This window comes from Protomyctophum bolini, assembly GCF_963924005.1.
Source record: "Protomyctophum bolini genome assembly, chromosome: 5".
NCBI lineage: Eukaryota > Metazoa > Chordata > Actinopteri > Myctophiformes > Myctophidae > Protomyctophum > Protomyctophum bolini.
The window spans coordinates 25,321,338-25,342,412 of record NC_137866.1 but is presented as its reverse complement, the minus strand read 5'-3'; the positions used below and the strand labels follow the sequence as shown (position 1 = coordinate 25,342,412).

Sequence of the window (21,075 nt, the reverse complement as noted above, 5' to 3'; positions counted from 1 at the left end):
AAGGCCATTTAGTCACAGACCCTAACACACAAAAGACAAATATAAGTCTTGCTACAGTAGTCTAATCATGCCTGCTGTTCACCTGCACTTGGAATGTATATCTAAACCAGTGGTTCTCAAACTTTGTATAATCTCAAGGACCCCAATAACTGTGAGTGTTACTTACGGATACATTAGGTTCCATTTGCACACTCTCATAGTTACAGACCCATAAGGGTCTATTTGGAACCCTGTCAAGGAACCCTGATGGTCTCTGCATGGACCCCACTTTGAGAACCACTGATCTAAACAGCCTCTGCTACATGCTCATGGTTTTGGTATAGCTCTGAATAAGACCTTGGAAGTACTGCTGTGTGTTCTTCTGGGGCTGAAATATTATGATGTAGCACTTGGGCAGAAAATACCAGAGCAGGATGCAATAGAGACTGGACAGCACTGCGGCTGCATTCAGAGTTTGGATGTACTTACCGCGATACATCACATATTCAGTGGCAAAGGTGATCCAGGTGAGGATGAGCAGAATAAGGCAGAAGGTTATTGCTTTGGCCTCATTGTAGTTTTTTGGGAGGTCTTTCCCCATGTAGGAAAATATAAAGCAAAAGAAACACAGAGACCCTAGCAAAAGAAGAGTAATATAGAGACCTCCACCTTGGCCCGGGTCGCAGGAGAGTATTATTTTGTCTTTGTACCAAACTGTTTCATTGTAGGGTTTGGGGGTGTCCGCTGTGTACTGAACAAGAAGCAGAAAGGCTTGGGTAACAAAGGCCCCTGTGATGACAAGCCACTGTCCATTATATTTAATCCACCAGCTGTTGAATTTGGGGAATTTTGCTGCCATTTTGAAGACGCAAACGATTTGAAAAGAGCGCACTACGAAGCAAGCTAGACAGGGAGTGTAAAACAATAGGAATGGCAAATACCGTAGGATACATCCGGCAATTGTTGGCTTATCAAAGTAAAAGAACACACTGATACTAGACACATTTAGGCAGCCCAAGATGAGGAAGCACATCGGTCCTCCAGCAGACTTGACAATTGGCGTGTTGTAGTTAATGGCAAAGAGAATGGCCATCGCTGTTGAAAGGCACACCAAGCCCCCAGTCGCAAACATGATCAGTATGGCTCCTGAATCTGAGAAAGGGACATATTCTACTGACCGTAGAATACAAAATGTACTTCCTGGTTTAGACCACTCTGTGTCCTTACATTTGATGCACTTGTAGGGATTCTCTGTTTGACAGGAGAGAGAGGAAATTCAACAATATTATGGCACCACACTCCCTTGAGTCCTTGCCCATGCACGCACAGAGTTTGAAATTGGTTGGTCCCATATATGCAGATGTCCATATATGGACATATTGGTTGGATCTGTCGCTATAGACAACCAGATCTCCATATATGAACATATCGGACCCTCCCATTAGCCAATTTTAATATACTAGAACAGTGTGCATAGGGGGTGATCAGGTGTGATCAATTGGCTAATAAAGGGCGAGGTCGTGCTGCTCGCGCATCATTGTGGTGGTGTAAACATGTGTGTCAAATGCCCCACCCAGTTATTATGTATGTGTCCCTTTAATGCCCATTGCCCATATATGGAGTTCATTGTCAGGCATGCCAAATGAGGCTTTTGTGCTGGTTCTGGACAAATGCAGAGTACCCTTTCCACCCATCTGTCTGTGTCCCTTTTATGCCCATATATGGAGATTTCTGTATGTGTCTCTCTGTGACTCTTTATTGCGAACGCAGTGAGCACTTACTATGAGACCTAGCAGATCATGTCTGTCTGTCTGTCTGTCTGTGTGTCACACTTTTGTGCCCATATATGGAGCTGCTTTGGGGACTCCTTATATGGTTATGGCTGAGTCATGGTGACATGACTGTGATGGCGTGGTCCAACTTGTGCCCATATATGGAGCTGCTTTGGGGACTCCTTATATAAATCTTTAAAAAACCCAAATATGTACGAGCTGCGTTCGCTTCCCGCGTTTGCGCGTCTTACTGGTTCCTATATGGAGTTCTGTGTCAGGCATGCACAAATATGGAGTGCTGTGATGTCAGAACAGGCCAGCTCCATATAGAGCGCCGCAGTCCCGCCCCCTCTCAGAAAAACGAGTGGCCCAGGAAATGAAACCCCAATGCATTCTCCCATCGGCACTTCTAATATAATTAATTTAAAGACGGTTACACCGCGGACAAAGCCAACTCGGATCGTGACAAATCATGACAATGAACACAATATTTTGGGCCGATCAAATCATTAGAAAGAAGAAAAGAAAGCCAGGAGACAACACTATTTGTTTTGTTTTTCGTCTTAGCCTCTCAGCCTCAGATTATTTAAATGCCCAGCTCCCGCCTCCCAGCTGGTTAGTCAGTCAGCGCAGGCACACCTGAGCGTCACGAAGATGCCGCTCGTGGCCGGTGTCTCCTGGGTTTTTAGACAGCTGGTGGATGGAAATGAAGCTGGGGGGGCAAGCTTTTCCGGGAATCTGGCCGACGCTGCATTCTGCCGCGTGGGTGGAGCTTCATTTCCATCCACCAGCTGTCTAAAAACCCGGAAGAGCGGCTTTCGGCCGCGCATGGAATCCCAAGTGTGCTTACAGCCTTACACCCAGTTGGAGGCAGGCAGCAGTCTACAATTTTGGCTGAATGTTAAACAATTTTCACCAATGTTAGCCTATTATGTGATTTATGACTCTAGGGTTCATGTAGTTAAATGACTGTGCAGAGCGCAATTGTTCTCCACCTCCGGTTCATCATTTACGTACCTGTTGTGTTCACATAGGAGCCATTTGAACAGATTTCACAATGGAAGCAACATTTGTGGATGCCATCTTGGACCTTTGCGTAACCTGGATCACATTCACGAGAACACATTGCTTCAGGCACCTGTACAAAAAGTACACATGCATGCACGTACAGACAGACAGATAGATGCAAAAGTCAGTGAAGACATTAACCATATGAAACTATAGCATCTGTGTTCTGGGCATGTTATAATAGGCGGACATTTGACTCGTTGAATATATCAGATATACAAGCTCGTCGCAATGTGACACATATGAGCTTGTAATTCTTATATTTCTGCCATTGGCACACAACAACGTATATAAGGTTTAAGTGGTTAACCAAAACGTTTTGACCTATTAAGAAAATAATACATAATACATAAACATCTGCCTTAAAATAACATTCCCAAAATTGTGTGAATGTGTTTATGTTATGGTAATATACAGCCTAATGATTGGTTCTGTATTTGAGCTACGTTAATGCACTTGACATGGCTTGATTGACGGTTACATATCCTGCATACTAAATCCTGAAAATGAGAAAACTAAATCTGGATTGACTACTTACTGTTCCATCTGTTGTGTGCCACTGAATTGCGGTGTCATTAATGGATAACCGGACCACTGGATTAGTTTCAAAGAAGCCAACCTTCTCTAGCTGGCCACTCCTGTTCCAGAAGACTATTGAATAGTCCTTGTGCATAGGGTCACCATTTTTATCAAACTGAATAGACCTGTTTAAAAGTGTAAAGTTTGACTTTTTCAGTTCGGCTAGGACCTGAAGAAGGGACACAAAGCAGAAATGATAAGCAATACATGGGTAGGCTATGCTCCCAAATGTGGTTCAAGTAAACCATAGTTCAACAAGAAAAGAATCCACACTAGATGGGAAAGGGAGATTTTGTGGATTTATAGGAATCTTCAATTATTATTTCTTAGCTTTTATATGCAGTGCATAGGATAGCCTAACATTATTGTGTGCTATGATAAGCACACAAAAAGCCCCAAAGGTAAACTCTTGACCTTTGTGCAATACAAGCTCCGGGAAGGGAAGTGATGTAGGCCTAATACATATTGATGTCATTTCTAACTTCTGAGGGGCTGTCTCAGAACTTTTTCTCAGAACTTGTGCACCCCTAGATATCCTAGGACTCTCTGAAGTAATTCGGAAAGTTTGTTCCGACGTCATTAGGACTAGGAGCATACATTTATTGGCCTTCAAGACATCTGGCGATGCACAAGTTCTGAGAAAGAGTTCTGAGACCGCCCATCAGAAGTTCGAAATTACACGTACATTTATAGTTACACCACCTTCCGCCCCCCCCCCCCCCCCCCCCCCCCCTTTCCGAAGAAAAGAGTTCCCGATTACGAGCCAAAGAACCACTTCCAGTAATTTAGCATTTAGTGTTTACTACTTTCCACACTTACCATGTACGGAAACACTGTAAAATTGTTCCGGCATTTGCCATCTCCACATTGTAACACATTGTGCAAGGCGTGAGCAAGCGAGTACACCGCTGAATAAAGGAAAAAAGAAAAAGATGGATCCTCCGCAATAATGTCTTCTGGACGTTCACTACTGCAGTTGCAAATTTGATTGCAAAATATATTTTGGCCAGCATCAGCACATGTCTTATAGGAATATATAAAAGTGTCGAATGCTGGTATTGCCACCTCTGATTCAGTGATGCCAAGTACAGTTCCGATCTTTTCAATTCCTTCTTGTTTGGGGAGGCGTTTGTTCTTTGCCCAACTGTCTCCTGCTATCCACACCTTCTTACTGATATTAAGCCTTATCGCAGAATGGATGAAATCTACTATATACCTTGCTGAGGAAAAAACAATAATAATTGGTATGCCCCGTGCCTCTATATCGTTCAACATGGCAGTGTAATTTCTATCATCGGAGAGAGCTTGGGCAGAGGCCAAGCAGATCTTGGTGCCGTTGATCTGTTCTTTGAACAACTCCATAGCGTCATTGCCGTAGGCGTCCTCACTCTTGATGAAAGCAACCCAGCGCCAGTCAAACTTCAGTAGGATTCGAACAGTCAGCTCTATGTTATCTTTATTAGAAGGTGCTGTTCGGAGGAAGGAAGGATATTTCTCCTTTGATGAAAGCTTGGAACTTGAAGCTGCAAAACTCACCTGTCAACAGAGGGACAGATTGAAGTTCCCTTTTGTACAGTATATCAATAAGCACTCAAGTCTTGATGATCCCTTTTCCCCCCCTAAATCTTTATCACATGATTTTTTGGTAACCCATTTTTCACCCGGTGCCAATTGTCTATAAACTGTAATCCTGGGTGCTATACTCCCTCTGCCAATCTGGGAAGAGCCCCGAACTAAATTTATGCTTCCTTCAATGCATGAGGAGTGAGAAGGCCGCAGGCCGCTCTTATGATCACCTGACTACCTGAGGGGGGAGTGTCCCTGGTAGGATGTATGTGCCAGTTCCTTTCACCTCCATCAGACGCCCTGGCTGAACAGGTGGAGGCAGTATAGAGACCAGGATTACTGCATTTTATTTATTTCAAATGTATTAAAAAAATCTTGTGATGATCCATTATTAGCCAATAAGTAAAGTAAATGTTTCAAACAAGTCATAATGTGGAACATCTGTCCCTTTAACTGTTTGCTTGTGGTGTCTCACCAGATGGCTATCTGGTATGGGGTTGTTGTGGTATGTTGTCTCAGCTGTAGGGCATTTGGGGAGTATATAAGGAACACCAGTACAAGACTGCAGGTCACGTAAGTTTTGGCTCCTTACTCGAGTAAAAACGCTCATACTTTTAAGTGTGAATTATTGTCTTCTCCTCTATTGTTTTTCTGAGTATGTACAGATCCTTCAGATTCCCATAACACATCTATTTTAGTAGACTTTTTAGTCTACGGGTCTGTCCAGAATTCAGTTAGAAACAAAATACTCCAAAATGTCTTGGGCTTGGGTCATTTTGTGGATGCAGACACTCTAAATAGTGTTTAGAGAAGTTGTCAAAAACACATGAATGTAGAATGGTTGTTGAAATATTGAAAAGCTTACACAGTGACTTTAAAGTAGCCTACTCCCCTTGCCATCGAACGTAATTTTAAATTTTGGTTTGCTTCTATCTATTTGGTGTCGAACTGCCATCCATGATTAAACTGCAGTCTACTGAAATTGACACTGAAACCTATAATCACAAACAGTGACTCACTATCTATAGAAGTGCAGCATTAATTGTCAAAACACCACCATTCTGGGTCAGAAATGCTGCTCAGTAGTTTTATTTTTATCCTCTGAGATTGTATGGCTTTTAGTAAAGTTATTAAATGTGCACCTATTTTGTTTGGAACGGGTGTCACTCACTTTACTATAATGGCATCCTTCCAGCAGCTAGGGGTTGTGGGTTGTAGGCAATTCAGTAAATAAACTGAACTGGCTACAACCTAGCTGCTGGAATGGTGCAATGCTTCTGAGACCCCGTCCAGACAGAGACGCTCTGCAATCTACCTGCAGACGTTTTTAATCGTATTGCCGTTTCATCCACACTATAAGACTCTTCTCAGATCTGGGAAGTTAACATTTTTAAGGCTACAATTATTTAAGCAAGTTAATTACCTGAAACGTGAAAATAACATTTAAAATACAATAAAATTGACATGTAGCAATATTTACCATAGGGATGAGATTCATCATGAAAAAGGGGGCCACTGTGATTGCTTCGGTACTTCCCATTGGGCCGATCAGAGCTATAACTTTAGACATATATCCATTCGGGTTTCTCTGAGGTTTTATCAAGCCATTGTCTGATATGAGGTTCAGAACAGCCGGGAAGTTAAGGACGTCTGAGCAGTGGTCAAATATCTCATAACCGAGTGACACATTTGGCAGGAGTGTGGTAGAATTGTTGATTTCCTCTACAACGAACCTCATCATTTGAAATTGGCGGTAAGCGTACAAGCTCAACTTGTGCCTAGATGGAAGAAGAAAAGGTGTTTCAGGTCAATTGATTGAAAAATGTATTAACAGTTTGTAGAATATAAGCACAGGAAAGCACGGTTCAATACAATGTCTGCTAAGAGGATTAAAAAAAGTGGAAAAAGGGGACTTTGACTTTTGGGGCCAGTTTCGTATTGCAGACACCCGTAAGTGTTCTTTGAGAGCGGTTTTGAAGGAGGGATTGTTGGTAGCGTGTTCCACATTTTTGTTACCCCTTGTTTGAGCCTAATCTGGGTTGAACGTGGAACGTTTAGGAAGTAGTTTGACAGGTACATGGGTAAAGTTATCAGAATGATAGGATTAATTTGTTGTAAAACAAAATCAATTAACTACTGAAACCTGTAGTCCCCAGGGTCTAGCCCCCCTTTCACTAAAGATAAAGACCTTCGCCTCAAATAACCTACAAGCTCACAAGTCGCATTGCGACACATTGTAAGCTTGAAGATTTAATTAAATGTTTGTGGGACACCAGGGTTCATGTAGTTAAACGATGGTGTTGTAGTCCTATGCCTGATCTGCCATGATAGAGGTCACAGTGCACCCATGTCAACGGAGACATATGGGTACATTTTTACACCTGTCAAAAATGGACATATGGGTATACTTATTTACTTACTTATGGGTGCTGACAGCATTGTTACACTTGACGGCAGAAATAAGTTACATGAGTTTCACAAACCTTTTCAGTTTGAGACCCAAAAGATAATTTTGGTGTCTCCCTGGGACACTTTTTCAAACCACTATTTCAAGTCAATCAACGGGCACGGTTCTATTCATGTGTCATACATTAATTCCGAAAAGGTTTCTATTTGAACAGGAACATGAGAGACTGAAGCATTGCCAAAACACAGTGTTGCCGGAGCAGTCTTGCAGCATCTGTGTCTTTAATCTCTTTATATGTTATTTTTGGCTGACAATTTAAGGACTTTTAAGACTATACAATAAAAAAAAGATCAAACATTGGCCAAATTGTCAAATAATATAACAAAGTTGTGAAAATATTTATCTATGTCCCAAGCAATTCTCAAGTGAAGCATGCATATAGGTTACGTATAGGCCTTTTGTGTGTAGCCTAAATGTAAAATGCAAAGACAGTTGCCACAAATATTGGTTACCTGGAGCAGTCGATGGCCACTGGTCTGTATTGAACAGTAGAGCTGCGGACATCGTGAACAACAAACAGGCCACCTAGCAAATGATCTCCTTTGAGCTTAAAGTCAGAGGCTGTGAGAGAACATTCAAGCAAGACGTGTGGAAGAAATCTCAACAGGCACAGAGAGAGAAGCAACTGCTTCATTGTTGGTTTGACATTAGATCAATTTGATGTGGCATCCGTGCCAGTACCTAGTATTAAGTACCTTTCTGAATAGCTGGCACACCCACCATGCTCATTTCCATTCAGTAGGCAATTCATGTGAGATATTTGTTTATAAATGGACGGTAGCAAATGCACACGCAATGACTAATCTAGGCCAGGGATACTCAAATAGATTTACCTGTGGGCCACATTACAAAAATGGCAAGGGGCCAGGGGCCAGTAGATAAAATTACGACATTAATGATACTTGATAACTTCTCTCTTTCAATTGCTTTATTTTCGCAAAATGTATCAAAGTACAATGTGCATGCACACAATATGTAAATAAATAAATGTGTTACATTTTCTTGCATAAACACAAAGAGCTGTTTCCATAACTGCACAAATTATTGCACATAACATGAGTAGCTGTTATAATAACATAACATGAGTAGCTCTTTGCCTGCCTGCCTGCCTGCCTGCCTGCCTGCCTGCCTGTCTGTCTGTCTGTCCATGAGTAGTTATTTGTCTGTCTGTCAATGAGTAGCTGTCTTACTGTCTGCCTGTCTATGAGTAGCTGTCTGCCTGCCTGTCTATGAGTAGCTGTCTGTCTGCCTGCCTGCCTGTCCAATTGTCCATGAGTAGCTGTCTGCCTGTCTGAGTAGCTGTCTGCCTGCCTGCCTAATTGTCCATGAGTAGCTGTCTGTCTGCCTGTCTATGAGTAGCTGTCTGCCTGCCTGCCTAATTGTCCATGAGTAGCTGTCTGTCTGCCTGTCTATGAGTAGCTGTCTGCCTTCCTGCCTGTCCAATTGTCCATGAGTAGCTGTCTGTCTGTCTATGAGTAGCTGTCTGCCTGCCTGCCCAATTGTCTATGAGTAGCTGTCTGTCTGTCTATGAGTAGCTGTCTGCCTTCCTGCCTGTCCAATTGTCAATGAGTAGCTGTCTGTCTGTCTATGAGTAGCTGTCTGCCTTCCTGCCTGTCCAATTGTCCATGAGTAGCTGTCTGCCTGCCTGTCCAATTCTCCATGAGTAGCTGTCTGTCTGCCTGTCTATGAGTAGCTGTCTGACTGCCTGCCTGTCCAATTCTCCATGAGTAGCTGTCTGTCTGTCTGCCTGTCTATGAGTAGCTGTCTGCCTGCCTGCCAGCCAGCAAGTTGGTTAACAGAAAATAAATTGTTATGGCTGAGTAAAATAAAATACAATAAACACAATTTGCCTGAAAATAGATTACCCAGCTATGACCTTTTTCATGAAAAAAAATGAGTAGTGATATGGCTGACTGAGTAAAATATAATAATCTACCTGAAAATAGATAGCTATAAGTGAAGAGCAATTTCCGCAATTACCATTTCCGCAATTTCCGCAATTTCCTCAATTTCCATTTCCACCATTTCCGCAATTTCCGCAATTACCATTTCCGCAATTTCCATTTCCGCATTTCCGCAATTTCCGCATTTTCCATTTCCAACTATTAATGGCAGCTGGGTTTCATCATTCAAATAAAATAGAATTCTGTCCGTTTAGCTATAAAATTATGTCAGGGAATAGGGATACACAGTATATGTCTTTCATTTGCATTGCATCTCCCCCCCCCGTTCGAGTAATAGTACAACTCTAATAGTATTACTTATAATAATATAATTAAAGATAACTTCATTCAGATTTATTTATTTTTATTTCATTTTCCAGATTTTTTTTTCTTCTTTTTTTTTTAGATTTTCATTGGTGGGCCAGTCATAATGGTCCCGCGGGAGGTTGAGTATCACTGATCTACGCCATTGAACAGCCCCCCCCCCCTACTAGAATGACACCATTAGTGCAACTGCTGCATGAAAACTACAACCTTCAGCCAACATTTCATTAGCAGGTTGTAATCACTGTTATTACAGTGATTAAAGTGATTGTGATGGGGGTGTTTTTCTTGCCTATTTTATTGATAGTTAACAGTGTAGACAGGAAACACCATGTCTTGCTGTCAGGCATCAGGGCCTATATACGCATAGATTGATATTATGCCTAACCATTCGGATATTGGATTTCCCAACCACTGCTTTACTTGACCACTGACAGTTAAACACAAAGAATGTCCTTATAACCATTTGATGAATTTGCATTAACAGAAATATTGCTCCAACTTGATTGATGCCCTGGCAATGCATGTACGACATGCTGAGGAAGAAATTGCTTGTGCAACATTGTGATTTCTTTGTTTATTCTTGTTTGTAGCCTACTGTACAGTAAGTACTGTAACTACACATGGCATTGAGGCACTTCGTGTCATATTTACATTCACTGTGGACAGACGTTTAAGTGCTGCACTTCAGCACATTGTAAAATCAATTCCATATTGGTATATGAACAAGCGGATTTGAATTAGTGGGACTAAAGGGCTAATAAATGTAATATCGTGACATAAAATCTTAATATAATTTAGGATGATATCTTTATTGAATTGCTTCAACCCTACAGAAGGCCTAAAAATATATGAAACTGACACAACATACTGCTTGAAGGGACACAGTCTCTTTAATAGCATTTGAAGTGAAAAAATTACACGTAGTTATTAAAATCAAGTTTTTCCTTTTTTATAACTGCGGCACAAGAAACCAATAACATGCAATCTATTCCATTAGAAACATTTAATAAATCCAATCCGATCTGTAATCCAATAAACCAGTTCTGCTTTGTTTTATATTTTTCAAATAATGATGGGTTTTTAATTGAACACTCAGAAAACAGTATTATGGTTGAAAGAAATAATGCAAAATAATCTCAACAATTTCAGATTTTTAAAATATATATACAAATCCTCAAGACAATTCCCCTTGGAACATGAACTTTTTACAGGAAAAAAGGTTTTGATCCCTCACTACAGTGCTGATCAAGGTTTCAAAAAATCAAAAAAAATCAAGATACCTCTTCTGGATACCAAAAATATGACTGCCAACACTTGTTATGTTATCCAGCATACTGCTAAATGTAAAAAAAAAAAAAAAAAAAATGATCAGAGGGACAGAAAGAGAGAAGCTGCGATCCCCCTTCATCCATTTCTTACAATAAAAGCTCTCAATCTCAATTTTCTTATGTTTCCTCTGCAAAAGAAAGAGAGAGAACAATATTTTTGCTTGGAATGGTTAGATATTTTACCACAACTATTTGCTTTAACACAGAATGCAAGGGAGGAGTACAGCAGCTAATCAGTTTAAATGGAAAGGACCTTGGGCTTTCAAACTCTTATTTCACTAGAAGTTTCAAAGCGCAAAAATGGTCCCAATTGAACGAGGAGTTCCGAATTAAAAATTCTGGCAAGAGTCCACCTCATGTCAATTATTCCCAAATTAACTTTATTAAAATAGAACACTGGCAGCACACTTTTCAGGTACAATAGGATTCAGTTAAAATAAAAATATATTCATTCACAAAATTAAATATGTAAAAATCATTGGCATTCAATTTCAAGCAATACACCCACCCACCCCCAATAAAATTGTTATATATAATTTGGTTTCCTGGAGTGCTTGATGACACGGTACTCCATTTCTGCCGTGCTCTACAAGGCGTAAAAGCAGAGAACTAAGACAAATGGTAGGCTAAGGGCTATAGCAAGCTAAAACGGGCTTGGGTTAGTGATGCTGAACTTGAATTACGCATCCAATGATGTCGCAATTAAAAACAAAATGGAATGACAACTAGAATCATCCATGAAGGTGTGTACAGGTTATATCAAGAATGATCACACCATTCACAGATTTGTTAGCAACTACAGTAATATCTGCTGACAGCCAATTAACCACTTAAACCCGCTCTGTTAAGTTCTGCTCCTTTTTATAAATTCTCTCAACCCCAAATTTCTTTGCCAAAAATAGTCCATCTATTAGCTCACAACACGCTGCAATACACTGTGAGCTTGTACGAATGTGCTCCCCTCGATAGAGACTTTAGGGTTCAAGTGGTTATGAATTACTTTTTGTGACACAAGTGATTATGTCAATACGATTTTATTATTTTGGCATGAAATTGCCATCATTATGATGAGCAACTTGTGTGTTTAATGAATGCATATTCAAGAAAGAAAAATGTGACTAATCTAAACAAAACTTGTGCATCTAGTACAGAGGACAGTTGAGTAGGACACTCTCAAGGCCAGAGCAGCAGAACACTTGATCACAACAGACAAAATAATTCTTTCAACATGGGAAACCTCTGATGTACTTCAAATGTAACTTTTTCAGTCTTACATCTACTTGGTACCATTTTAGCTCTAATTTACTTTTCAAGGTACCGGTGTAATGGAATAAAAAATGTGGCAGCTATTGTTTCAATTGGGAGACAGATATTACTGGAAGTGCCATTACAATGCAATTACTCTCAGTGCGATAACTTTCAGGTGACTTGTTACTTACCCCCCCCACAGGGTAAAAGAAAAAGGGCAAAAACTGGCACCGTCTCACCTATGAACTCTAGCTCAATAGATAAATCCCATACCCACCATTAAATAAACAAAGGCAACATTTTCAAGGCTAACTTGATCCTCTCCACAGCTAACCTCATATCCAACACTGTCCTTCCATGAATCAAAACTCTTTTTTCAAATTTAATCTCCCCCCAACCTCACCAAAAAAAGGAAAAAAAATCACTGTCCCCTAGTTACCCCCCACTTTTTTGCTTTTTTTTGTCACTTTCTTTTTTTTTAATTCCAAATGTTAAAGGAGGGGAGAGGGATGTTTTTAGCTAGCAAAAGGTTTTGCTGTGTCTTCCTTGCCTTTGTAAGTCCTCTTCCCGTGTGTGAATGGTAGGTATCTGTACTTGACCATATGCTGGAGATGAAAGGGGAGAAGAGAAGAAAGGAGAATTAGCAATAGGCATTCTGCGTTTCTCAACACTTCCAGTGCGCCGGAATTAAAAAGAAATAAAGGCAGTGCCCAGCAGATGAGGCACTCTGAAAAGCTTCCATTTCCCTCCCCCCCAAACCGAGAGTTATAATGTTCCATTACTACCTCGCGCTGTCACATCTGATCTCTCTTTAGAAGCATTAATATTCCAAACGAGATGCTTGGTTACGTCAGAAGTGAGGACAGAACATCATTCTGATCAAAATCGAGGACATATTTAGAGAGAATAGACAGTTTTGTCGGGCCGTAAACAAGGAAGTGAACGGCTACGCGCAAAACATGACGTCGAGCATTGCACAAGGCGTTGCACTGTAATAATTTGATTAGTAGGCATGGCTGCCTACCACTAAATATTTTATCATTTCAAACCTGCATGCTGGCAGCATTTGATAACACAGCTGCGTCTGAATAACTTCTGTCGCCCGACAGTGACATCACTGACAAATCCTTGTCTTAATTCTAGCCTTTCCACCCAGCCTCGAGCATACATTCATGCTTGAGTGCACACAAGTTGTTTTAATGCTCCTGAAACAGTACGTGATTGGGATTAAACAAAGATTTTCCAGCAAATCTGTTACACCTACTGTACATTCACAGATTGTCAACATAGTATATTGACAATCAATGGCAAAGTATATTTGATCGTAACAAACACGCATCTTTTCCACACAGCACTGACCGCATTGACGCATACACAGAGAGATGAAACAACAAGCCATAGAGAGACACAAAGCGAGACTGAGGTATATAGTACATCCATGGAGAATAAAGTCATAAAAGTCAATAAATGTCATCAGACATTATTATTAGAACATCCTGGTAGAGATCTGTGCTCTGCTAAGAGCATAGATTGCATCATTTAGCTCACAAATCTGTCAAAATGCATACAAGTTAACCTGACTCCGCCAGATGGCAGCAGCAGTGAGTTCCTCCTCCTGCTCCCATCTGGTCCCTCTCGGGCAGAGACGATGTACTCTGATCAAATACTGATCGGAGCAATATGCTGCCGCTAGAGGCTGGATCAACGCGAGACTGCCACAGCACAAATGTAAACACAACCTAACAAGACTAAAACTCGAACTTATTATGGAGACATCTGATTTTTGTCCCGTTGCTTCAGATTCATCGTTTCTGCTTGAGAGAGCCCAGATGCAGGCAGGAGGAGGGAACTTGTGAACTCAATACTGCCGCAATCTGGCGGAGTCGTTTTACATACAAATTGGCTGGTCTGCAATACAAACATGTATTTTTAACCCATTCTGGACGGGAACCCCTTTATGTTATACTTTAGCTATTGAAAAATAGCAGATCTACAAGCTACAAGATTGTAGATCTGCTATTTTTGATAAATCGTGAAAATGTGTCACAACGTTGGAATATATATATTCTTTCAGAGCGAACGCTTTTAAACTCATGTCTTTGCTTCTGGGGGGTGCCTGGAACTGTGGAACATCATAGTTTCAGATGGGGGTCGGTGGCCAAATGCAGATATTTTTTGGGGTTCTTGACATGAAAATGTTTCAGAACCACCGACATAGAAACATGGGTTTTTTCTGAAAACTGTCAGACATTGTAGATGATTTATATCAGGTCTAAATGGGTCGAGACTATAGGTCAGTTCCCAGCCCTAGCAGCTCATGACTATAGGTCAGTTCCAGCCCTAGCAGCTCATGACTATAGGTCAGTTCCAGCCCTAGCAGCTCATGACTATAGGTCAGTTCCCAGACTAACGGTCAGTTCCCAGCCCTAGCAGGTCTAAATGGGTCGAGACTATAGGTCAGTTCCCAGCCCTAGCAGCTCATGACTATAGGTCAGTTCCAGCCCTAGCAGCTCATGACTATAGGTCAGTTCCCAGACTAACGGTCAGTTCCCAGCCCTAGCAGGTCTAAATGGGTCAAGACTAACGGTCAGTTCCCAGCCCTAGCAGCGAGTGCTTCTTACCTTGATCTGCCTCTTCATGGTGATGCAGAAGAGCATGATGAAGTACATTACAAGTATAGGCCAGAACACTGGCACGTTGAAGGCTTCAAAGAATGTGCAAATCATGGCAATGACGATGCCTTTCGTTGCAGAATGCCTGGTAATAAACAGACACAAAACATTGTTTATTTAAAGGTGAAACATTTTATATCATTTTTCTAAGAGGAACTGAGAACTTTCAAATACTTCGGGGCAAATGCCTATTGTATGTTATTGACTGATGCAAAACCACTTCCTGCTTGGTTACAATGGTTGACAGAGACTTTGCATAGAAACAAGGTCATGTGGGTGACACAAAACTAAACTGCCGTGGCTTAACACAGAAAAGTCACCATGACACTCGTGAGATTGGTATTATGATTTTAATAAGATTATCGTATTACAGTTCATCCTTGAAATAGTTTCTGATTTGATACTACAACAGAGGGCTATTGAATAGTGTGAGGTCCTGCTAAAATGTCTCAATGGCAATGCCAACAAAGGAAAGATAAGGCAGACCTTTAACCCATATCACTGACTTACACTAACTATAATCATTCAACCCAGCATCATTGGTTTATGGCAAATTGCTACATCCTTTAACAAATGAGCTGTACAGTACATGACTCAACCATAGACCACAGAAAGGAGATCATTTGTAATGACTATGCGGATGAGAAGGACGGATGAGGTAGGCTCTTACCAGAATTTGAATTCGGGCAACCTTCTGATGAATGGGCGGAACTCCTCGTTCTGCTTGGTAGGTAGGGCGGGGCCCTCGTCTGCAGGTGAGACAGGTAAAACGAAGCAGTTCATTAAAACGGCAGGTAAAAACAACACCACTGCAGATGAACCAAAACAACAAGCTCATTTTTAAAAGCAAAGTAGATGACATTGGATCAATCAGTGGTTTTGATATATCAAACTTGCCTTCGTCAAGCAGTGAAGGATCCACTTTCGGTGATAGAAAAGCGATGAACAGGTTGAGGTGGTAGATTCCCAAAGCATATGTAACTATATACCAACCCTGGAATGCAAGTGATAGAATATCAATGATAAGCCACTTAGTGGGTGTAGCAGTGACTTGGCAAGCAGCCAATGTGCATTCAAACAGTCAGATGTGTTAAAGAGCTATATTCTATCTAGGAATTCACAAAATCTCTGAGTCTGTGTGTGCCTCTCCCGCATAACTCCAGTACTTGGCCTTTGTATCGCAGAGGACCCAAGGGTGTGTCGAGTGGGGAAATCGGTCTGTGTGTGTGTCTGTCTATGTCCCATTTAATGCCATATGGAGGTCTCTACTGTATCCATCTGTTTGTGTCCTTTTATTCCCATATTATTTGGAGATCCCTGATATCAAAAGTATTATGCTAAATGGTCCTGCACTAAGTACTCTGTACAGTGGGGACTCTGACAAAAGGTACAACTGGTATTGCATAAGCATAATAAATTTGAACTTCTGCTCAAAAAAGCTATTCCATAAATGCATTCAAATTGCTAGGATTTGCTATTAAATTGACAGCTCCAATAAAACAGGTTACTTCCCCAAGAGCATGTTTCTGCACAATGTACAGGAAAATGGCAACAATGTAAAGGAACACACTAAGGTTTTGGCAAACAAACCCTTCAATAACTTCAGGCTCTCTATATGTCAATACTTTTGCAGCAAGTCAATGCATGGCCGAAGGTGTGGCCGAGGCCCGAGACTATGCTCTGCCAGTGGCGGAAACTCCGTGGGTTCAGAGGCGCGATTGAACCCCCTGGCATTTTGGCAAAGGCGCGACTGAACCCACTGCATTTTGGCAAAATATATCTATATGCACTGCAGTAAATTATGCACCCACTGACTGTCCACTGAAATTTCCCCTCCCCAGTGGTCATGTTGTCATGCACGTAGTCACACCTTTACGAGGGGTTACAAGATAGGTGTTGGGCCGCCGCGCATGCCGCATTCAAATGCTAATAAGGTGGCTTTTGTTCGAAAAAACAAAACTCGTTTTTTTTCCACCGCTGGGGGGGGGGGGGGGGGGGCGTGGCTGCTTGAACCCCCTGCCGTTATAAGAACTTTCCGCCTCTGCTCTGCCCCGTCTGTCCGTCCGTGGGCACGCACAGCCACAGTCCCTGGATGCCAGAGCAGAACCATATTTTTACATTGGCCTGTTATAGTGCCATCAGCAGGCAGATTTTTGGAGACACTAATCGGTACACAGTATCTTTATACTATAGTCATGTGATCTGGAGTGCTTCTATGTAGGTGCCTTTCCTGGCTTTGCCCTGGGTTGGTTCCATATAGTGTCAATTTGCTTGCCTCTAGTTGTGGGTGCCTGACGAAGTGCCTCGTCCTTCTCTCTCTGACTTGTCTGTGAACCAGTGGTCACCACATTGGGACACCACATTTCTGATGTGGTCTGTCCATGTGACACCTAGTGCCATTCAGTGCTGCTGTGAGGGTCCATGTCCAAGCAATACTACCGACTCCACTGTAGCTACTTGAGGCATCTAAAGTTTGCAGGAGTGGCTCAAATCATGAATGTGGCTGAATTGCCGTGAAAGGCTGAGGAAGAAATGCCACCCTTTTTCTACGCCGCCAATTATAGCACCACCAGGAGGCTGATTTTTTTATATTACTCCTACACATTTTGCCCAAATATCACGCAAATCGGTACACATTCTACCGTTCTATAGACTAATCCGCAGAGCGGTGCCTTATAGACAATCAATGCTGCGGTGTCAAGCTGCGCTTAATTTGACACCGTAGCTATGATTGTCTGCAGGGCACTGCTCCGCAGATTCGTCCATTGTCATGACTGAATTCCAAACATTGCTGGCCCACAATAACCTACCGGACCTGTGTTACCTGTCAGTAACACAGATCAGGTAAGATCACAGCATCTTACCTGTAATATGTACACTCTGATCATGTAGATGAGAGTAAGTAGTAGACTTGCTGCCCATCGCGCTATATAGAAGGGTGTTGACTTGTCTAGCCATGACTGATAGATCTGGGAGGGAATAGACAAAATAATCAACATACCAATGGCGGAAAGCAAATGCATTAAGACAAAGACACGACAAACAGTACATCAATGACAGAAACCGTCTACGAGAACTTATATGAATTGTTTTGAAATGGATAAAAAATGCTTTGAGAATTATATTGAGAGTCACCAAATTCCTTTTGAACTGGTGGCATAAAAAAGTAAGAATCGTGTACGAGTCGGATATATTGTTCATGCAAAAGCAGCACGTCTTACAATGTTAACATGAAGAGACCAACCATGTCATGAGAGTGTTGTAAATGGGATTGTTACCTTAAATTCTAAATTGTTTTCTGCCAACATGTAGTCCCACACGCACATTTGCAAATTTTAAAAATATATTTCTCAGGCAAAATATTTGCAAATCAAGAAAGCCAATGCTTTGTTTTATTAAAATCAAGATGAAACCTCAAACCCATGAGCCATTACACTTACAGCATCCGACTGAGAATGTTCCATACACAATAAATCCAAAATGCCTTTTCATTTCATAAATAAGATGATTTTAGGTTGCAGACAGTTTACCTGTCCAATACGTGTGAAGAAGGCACCGACTGCAGATGGCTTCCCATGGATTGAATCCCCAACACTGTCCCCTTCTGACATTCTGTCTGAAGAGAGAAAAAGAAGACATGTCTGTCAACAACAGTCCCTCTTTATGCAGGACAAGAACTACACGGTAGTACAAGTGTCTAGCCATACAAATTGATAAGTGCACTTTACAAAGAATATTGGACAAATCATCTGTAAATCAGCAGTCTAGAACTGTCCAAGACCGGGATCAGCATCAGATGCAAAAATAAAGGCTCTATTAGTATTAGATTAGAATGGACACATTGTACAGTTTAGTAGTTATAGGTTTGAGTACTGGTGGATTGACAGTTGGTGTAACCACATCAGGAAACGGTGACAAAGTTGTAAACAGCTCCAAACTTCACTGCTTCTACACTTAAACTGGCAACAATAATATGTGAGCCTGAAGTCAGTTATTGTAAAATTTGAGTGTTTAAAAAAAGTTTTATGAAAAATGTCTTAAATAAACTGCTACCCCCTCACCACTAGATCTGTTTTAAATCAGGCCATCTTTTTCAGACGGCTGTTCAAATAACTGAATTTAGGCTATAAAGCACTGCCACTGTGGAAAAATTGTTAAGAGCTTGGACTGCTTAACGTAAACCATAATACAACTTTACTATTACTATAGATCAATTACTTTGAGGATCCCAAAGAACATCTAGCATATAAGTCAATGACCTATAAGGTGTATTTATTGGATGGGCTGCAAGGACCCCCTGGTCTTGAAGGGGAAAACCGTCTTTGGACAGTTGGCAAAGTAATTAAGGGCAGGCCGCAGGTGTCTGTTTTATGTGCTCATGTACAGTAGTTGATGTATTTTATAGTTACTTTGTCATGATGTCATCGAAAGCAAGCTTCTAGTATTTTTGTCACTGCAGGGCATTGTCAATCAAGGCCAAGGGTTACAGGGTACAGTATTTAACCCTGTCCCTAGTCAAGCACAGGCGTTGCTGATAGGAAAAGGCAAACAGTTGTTTAACTGTGCAGGCGAGGGCTGTTGATTCTCTACGTTGACTGTTTATGTATGTAAAAGTATAGTTCTTTGGACAGCAGACAGCTTATACATCTTTATGTTGAACTCAATGAACATCTTGGACAATCAGTCTTTTAAGCACACGTTTGAAGTAGTGAACTTCAATCCCTGACTGTCAGCAACCAGTAGCACCTAAAGTATAGGACTTGGTCATTAGTTACACTATCTTTAAATAGTGTGGGCAGGGACCTAGGTGCCTTAAGTTTCTACCCAAGTAATATCCTCTTATTAGAAGAAGGACCCATAAAAGCATCAGAGACCCTTTTGCTTTTCTCATATTAGAAAAAATAAAAAGCTCAAAGTAGTTGTGTATGCTGCCTGTAAAAGAGCAAAGTGCTTTCGAGATTGATGCCGATAAAGAATAGCAGACTTATGCATGCGTACATAGCAGTATATTTAAGATTATGGATATAGACCAAGTCCAGCCACCTGATTGTGAAATTTGTAATGCTACTATGAGCTGGAAGGACCTCTCTAGATTGATAACCAGTGGTTTGTTAAAGCTTTGTCAGTTAGCTTCTAATCGAAACATTATACTTAAAAGGCGAGGTTGTAAGGGAGGGACTTGGGGAGGTTTTAATCTTACCTACAATGTGTGAGTGTAACAACAAGTACAAAACCGTACACTGACCAAGAAATGCTTTAGCTAGCTGCTAGCTAGTAAGCAAACCAACAAGTTCATTTCTACCACAGAATAGCTTCCCTTTTCAATTCATAACAAAGCATCAACATGCTCCACACCGTCACCGTGCTCAATTGTAAATATTTACATAGTTATCGTGAGACATTAGGAGAGTAACGATGGCTACATACTAGGAATAGCTAACTAACCTCGAAATTATAATTTGACCCTTCCTCTAAATATTATCCATTTGGGTTGTGTAGTTTTAGTGTACCTACTAGTCCCCCGCAATGAACGTTGAATGGTAGAACAAATCACTACAGTTCCCACAAGTCCAATGGGTTAAAAGCTAAAACCGGATGCACAGTCATTGTAGTAAATCGTGCCTTTCTCCTCGTTGACGAATACCAACAATGGGGGAGAGTTTGACTACATCTCCCAGCAAGCATTTCGCAAATGTGACAACTCACTTCCGGAGGTACGGCACTTTCGCTCGCTAGCAACGGCTTCTTAGCCAGCTAGCTAACTCTGGTTAAAAAAAGGTCTCCCACCATCTAGTAGTAGCTGCAGTTAACCGCTGAATACAACACTTGTTACAATCTGTATTTCTTGATTTCACTAGCTGCGAGCGTCACCAGTTTGTACTTGAAATGAGAATGGAAATGCTCAATGACAACGTTTCCTTACCTGATGCGGCCGCTGTGTCACTCCCGGCTCTTCTACCCTAGCTAGCTAACTAGCCACCTATCGTGCAGCCAGGCTACTACTGCTGTGAACCACGTCAGTATTTCCGCAAAGGAGACCAAAGACTAGAAAACACGGCAGGCAAAGCAGTAGAGCTCAGAAAAAGACGCTCGCAGGAATGCGCACATATTGGGTGGGTCTGACTC

At 41.4% G+C, this 21,075-nt stretch overlaps 2 protein-coding genes across 3 annotated transcripts; both read right to left on the bottom strand.

Moving 5' to 3' along the window:
* Positions 1 to 298: 298 nt before the first annotated feature.
* tas1r2.2 (taste receptor, type 1, member 2, tandem duplicate 2) lies at positions 299 to 2,877 on the bottom strand (the record flags this gene model as incomplete). The annotated part of the gene is made up of 2 exons (XM_080762845.1): positions 299 to 1,230; positions 2,769 to 2,877. The coding sequence occupies 2 exons, from the start codon at positions 2,875 to 2,877 to the stop codon at positions 299 to 301; spliced, it is 1,041 nt and encodes a 346-aa protein (XP_080618971.1).
* Positions 2,878 to 10,568: 7,691 nt separating this feature from the next.
* Positions 10,569 to 20,984, bottom strand: rer1 (retention in endoplasmic reticulum sorting receptor 1). 2 transcript variants are annotated; one of them, XM_080763487.1, is made up of 8 exons: positions 20,873 to 20,984; positions 18,480 to 18,565; positions 17,814 to 17,918; positions 15,847 to 15,943; positions 15,620 to 15,698; positions 14,899 to 15,034; positions 12,828 to 12,882; positions 10,569 to 11,157 (listed from the first exon to the last, which is right to left on the bottom strand). In XM_080763487.1, the coding sequence occupies exons 2-8, from the start codon at positions 18,558 to 18,560 to the stop codon at positions 11,147 to 11,149; spliced, it is 564 nt and encodes a 187-aa protein (XP_080619613.1). In that variant the 5' UTR covers positions 18,561 to 18,565; positions 20,873 to 20,984; the 3' UTR covers positions 10,569 to 11,146. The 2 variants fall into 2 exon arrangements, with proteins under 2 accessions (XP_080619613.1, XP_080619612.1); XM_080763486.1 differs by having other exon boundaries at positions 10,569 to 12,882.
* Positions 20,985 to 21,075: the final 91 nt, after the last annotated feature.

Bases quoted from the DNA above. Each gene is read 5' to 3' on its own strand.
- rer1 (XM_080763486.1), bottom strand. From the start codon at position 18,560: ATGTCAGAAGGGGACAGTGTTGGGGATTCAATCCATGGGAAGCCATCT. The intron at 17,919-18,479 runs GTAAACTGTCTG...ATTCCCTCCCAG, and splicing joins TCTTCACACGTATTGGACAG to ATCTATCAGTCATGGCTAGA. The intron at 12,883-14,898 runs GTAAGAAGCACT...TTTCATCTCCAG, and splicing joins CCATGAAGAGGCAGATCAAG to CATATGGTCAAGTACAGATA.